Source organism: Calidris pugnax, unplaced genomic scaffold (assembly GCF_001431845.1).
Source record: "Calidris pugnax isolate Ruff unplaced genomic scaffold, ASM143184v1 scaffold183, whole genome shotgun sequence".
In the NCBI taxonomy this organism is placed as follows: domain Eukaryota; kingdom Metazoa; phylum Chordata; class Aves; order Charadriiformes; family Scolopacidae; genus Calidris; species Calidris pugnax.
The window spans coordinates 3,109,935-3,114,568 of record NW_015090930.1 but is presented as its reverse complement, the minus strand read 5'-3'; the positions used below and the strand labels follow the sequence as shown (position 1 = coordinate 3,114,568).

At 50.5% G+C, this 4,634-nt stretch overlaps 1 protein-coding gene across 1 annotated transcript in view; it reads right to left on the bottom strand.

Annotated features, from left to right (window-relative positions):
- SLC6A5 (solute carrier family 6 (neurotransmitter transporter), member 5) overlaps positions 1-3,860 on the bottom strand; it is a 41,048-nt gene extending 37,188 nt beyond the window's left edge. The window contains exons 1-3 of the mRNA XM_014951583.1: positions 3,603-3,860; positions 2,159-2,332; positions 598-1,125 (exon numbers count right to left, since the gene is read on the bottom strand). Of these exons, the coding sequence (XP_014807069.1) occupies positions 598-1,125; positions 2,159-2,332; positions 3,603-3,860 (960 nt within the window). The remainder of the gene's footprint in view (positions 1-597; positions 1,126-2,158; positions 2,333-3,602) is intronic.
- Between the last annotated feature and the right edge of the window lie 774 nt (positions 3,861-4,634).

The following is a 4,634-nucleotide window of genomic DNA, read 5'->3' as shown; positions in this document are numbered from 1 at the left end:
CCTCGGTGCCCTTGGACGGGTAAGGACGGAGCAAAGCCCGCGGGGGGGCGGACCTTTCCCCCGGCACACGCAGAGCCGGGGGAACAAACAAACAAAACCACCAAACAAACCGCTTTTACAGAATAAACCTGCCCCCCCCCCTCCCCTCCTTTCAGGCTGAACCCAGATCCGCGGGAGGGCAGGGAGAGAAGGGCCGGGGGGGAGCCGGTGTCCTCCCGGCCTCGCACCCCGCCAGCGGCAATCCTCTCCGGGAGGATCTGACCTCTTAACGGGGCTGGGGGTTGATCGATTTCGCCTTATTTTTGGTTCCAGGCCGCAAGCCTGAACCGGGTTACGGTGACAGGCACGGCTCGGTGAACGCATTGGAATTAGCCGGGAGTTATCGATTTTATATCGGTGTTACATTATTGGCACCCACCAGCAGCGCAGACCCCCTCTCCCCTTCCTCCTCCCCCCGCCGCAGCCCCATCCCCATGACTCGGACCTGATTTTAGGGCTTCAGCCCCAAATCGGTGCCGAGGGGCAACAATCTCTCCCTCCCCCGAGCTGGAGGGGAGGAAAAGGGGGGAGAAGAGACCCCGTGAGGAGCCGACTTACCCCCTCCACTCTGCCGGGGAGGACAGAAGTGTTGCCATCTGTGCCCAGTACCACCGTGCTCTGGCTCAAGGTCACCCAGGCGCCTTTGGCGTTGTTTTGCTCCAGCGTGCTCTTACCCGGGGTTAGGTTTGGGTCCCCGCCTGTGCTCTGCAAAGCAGGAATTTTGCAGGGCGGGATGGCAGCTTGCCCGGCGCCCCCGGCCCCGGGGGTGTGCTTGCAGGGAAAGGTTTCGGCGGATTCCCTCCGGGGAGCGGAGTTGGCTTGCAGCGGGGTGCTGCTGAGCTTGCAGATCCCGACTTTGGTCCTCTCGAAATCATTTGGTTGAGCTTCTTCGGAGAGAAGGGTTTTGTGGTCGTTGGAGAGCGATCGGGGCAGCCTGGGCACGGCGGCCGGGGCTGGCGGCGGGGGGTTCTGCGGCTCATTTTCGGGGCCGGTTCTTACAACTCCCGCACCTTCATGGGGTCCAGGAGCAACGGTTTCAGGGCTGTTCACAACCTGCTTGCTCATATCCCTTTGACTGGTGGAATCCTAAAACGACAACGTCACATATTTTACCAGAAAGGGAAAAAAAAAGGAAAAAAAAAAAGAAAAAAAAAAGGTTGGGACTGCAGAGATTCTACGAATTTCTTTCCTCCTACACGAAACGCGTGCGCTAGAAAACCTGGATACAGAACTGTCGCAGAATTTGGAGGTGCCCCGGCTCGCCTGCTTGCCCTCTCATTCAACGTTAATATTCGGGGGGGAGGGGCGGGGGGGGGATGGGAACAATAAGGTACACAAAAAAAAACCCCACAAACTCAAACGAAAAACCGCACCAGCGTCCGCAAACCCGTAATTCGAGTTTAAATAAGCGTTTCTACAGCACTGCGCCGCCAGCCCTCGTTAGATTTCACATCACGACTGTAGGATGCTCCCTTCCCTATCACCACTGTAGAAAGATTCTTTAATTTTACGCCCCATTTCCTTTCTGTCATTCAACAATGCACATCGGGGCTTTTTTTTTTTTTTTTTTTATAGATCTTTCCTCTCTCTTTTTCTTTTTTAAAAAAGCACATCGGGGTTTTTTTTTTTTTTTTTTTTTTTATAGATATATAGGCAATAGACAACCTGCCCTGTAGGCAGCCGGAGATGTTAAAAAACAAGCGAAATAGTGCTGGTGAGCATTTCTGAGCCGGCTACCACCCTTCAAAACCCAACAGCAAGACAGTGAAACGCAAAAAATAACCACACCACCACAGCGGGATTAAAGTCATTAACAGCTGGCTTTCCCTATTCTTTTCTTTATATTTTCGACTCGCACACTTCTCTATATTTTTTTTTAAACATTACGGTGTTCACTAAACAGATTATTGACGACAGTCCACCCCGCCTTTCCATCTAGTTTAAAATTATATTTTAAAAAGCGTTTTCTTTCGGTACCTTAAACAACCCGCAGACGATCCCTACCTTCTCCATCAGTTTAATGTTAGCTTAACAAATACACCTTCTTTTTAGAAGGGGGTCTTCCCAAAACTACCGGTCACCGCCTCCACGGCAAGTTTCCTCTTCCCCTTCATCCCACCATCCCCGTGTCAGGGATGATATGTGCAAGGACTCGGTCACTATCCGAGAGCACCTGGGGGTACCACCGTCCGTCCCCCCCCGCTTCTTTCCCCCGCAGCAGCCCTACCCCGCTCCGCGGGAGGCTTCCCGCGTTGGCTCCGCGGAAAATCCGCGGAGATCTCCCCCTCCGGCCCTTTCCAACACCAAAGAAAAGAAATTAAGCACTTACCGCGTTTTACACGGCCGCAGATGGACTCGGGAGAGGTAAAACCAGCAGCACAGGCAATTGACGGACTGGATTTTGCCCAGTCCAGAGCAAAGCTTTCTATAGTTCCTTGGGAAAGACTGGGTTTGCGTCAGTGCATAGCAAGGTGCCCTTCGTTTGACATTTTCTTGATAATAAGAGTTTGATAAATCATTCCCCTTGGTTTGGGATTTTAAAGGGAGCAGCAGCAGGCAGAGCGCCGCTGGCTGTCACTCAGGCGGCAGCGGGATTGCGTGCTCCCTGTGACTCATGTGGGGGCTGATCGCTAAACCCAGTCCAGCCAGCAGCGCCCAAGAACTTTCTGCTGGTTAATTAGAGGGAACATGTGAGAAACACGTAGTACTGCACCCAAACCGGCAGAGAGATGGGGAGAAACCTTCCATTTCTACCCCTCTCCCCTCCTCCCAGTTTCTGTAGTGTGTAATTCCTTTTTTTTTTCCTCTGCCGTTAGATCAGACGTTATAACAACTTACATATATAAAAAAATATATTTTTAAAATATATCTCCACATACCTATACAGACAGAGATAAGTTCACTGCGTGTATAGTACACAAACACATTTTAATTGTGTCTTCCCTGTTCTCGTTGCACCAGACAACACTGTATCATTTATTTTTACTGGGTTTCGTGGGGGGGAAACCCTCAGCCCTAATTAAATTAAAACGATACACATAATAAAGCCATCGCCGCTGTCATCAAAACTATCTTAACAGTTAAGAGGGAGCAAAGAGGACGGCAACCGCAGTCAACTTGGTGGTGGTCTTCCCCCACCCATCAAAGCATTTATGTTTGAGAATTGAGGGGAAATTACTCATCATTAAAAGTCAGACATTAACCCGAGAATTGCTTTTGCAACGAATTCATCCCAAATCCCCTCCCGTGCGTGCCATTTGCTATTTGAGGGGCTTTCTCAAAGATTTGCGGCGCACAAGATAACTTTGTCCAACGCCAACAAAAATAATAATAATAAAAAAAAGCAGACTGGCAAATCGGGATGCTCCCTAAACAACCTTCCCGGTTCTTTCAACGTCAGAGATGCTGTTCCTCCGCATTACAAGCTGCTGGCGTCAGCTTCTCCGGAGAGGATTTTATATTTTAGCGTAAGCGATGCGAAGTGTGCGCCCATGCGGGGGAGGGGAGGGGAGAGGAGGGGGCTAAACTCGCCATCACTCACGTTTGTGTTTTTTTTTTTTTACGTCCTTGATTTTAGGGGTTGCTAAGGCGGGGGTTTCAGTGGACAGAGTAAATAAAAATCGCAGTAGCCCCCCGATAATTTTGCCAAGCCTCCGGCCGCCCGGTGGCCGACGTGAGGAGGGGACCCAAGAGCTTTTGTTCCACCGCAGGCAGCCGGCCCGCAGCGCCAGGCTGCGGCTCGGGGTGCGGGGGGAGCTGCGGGGGCTGCCCCCAGCTCCTCTACAATCCAGCCCAAATCCCTTCGCCTTACACCTGGGCATCGCGGCCGGGGGCAGAAATTCCGCCGCAGGAATTATTCAAAGCACCGCGAAAGCCAAAGAAATTGAGGCTAGCAATGCAGAACATCGAAAATGTTTGGGTTTGTGGGGTTGGGGGTTTTTTTGTTTGTTTTTTGGGGTTTGTTTTTGGTTTTGTTTTTTTGGGGTGTTTTTTTTGTGTTGGGTTTGGGGGTTTTGGTTTGGAGTGTTTTTGTTTTGGTTTGGTTTTTGTATTTTTTTTTTCCAGAAAAGATCACCCCATCTCTCAACTGCAAAACGCTTTCCCCTTACAGCAGAGCTTCAGAACACGTTTAGAAATAACAGAGCTACCGTTAACTTATTACGCTGTTGCATCAAACACATACAAGCACGGGGGCCTATCTGTAATATAGGTGTATAATTATCATCATCACATACGTGTGGGGGGGTATTTTTACACGTCCACACTCTATGTGTAGATTGGTCCTATTTTCAAATACTCTCTTCTGCCTCAAACTCTCCCCCGGTCTACTCAAAAATGGAGAGGCACGCACAGAAGCTAGTTTTATAGGGGAGGAGAAGAAATCGGTGGTATTTTGCAGCCTCCCCCTCTTAGCGCATCCTCCAGCCGCAGAACAATCTGGTCGGAGGCAGGGAAGGCAGCAGGGTCGTTACCTCAGTTATGCTGCCCTTCAGGTTAAATTAACGCCTCTAAAGGCACAGATTAAATTAAAAGCGACAAGGCAGCAGCGTTTTGGTCGTAAGGACCCCCAAACCTCTTCTAGATGCACAGGATTG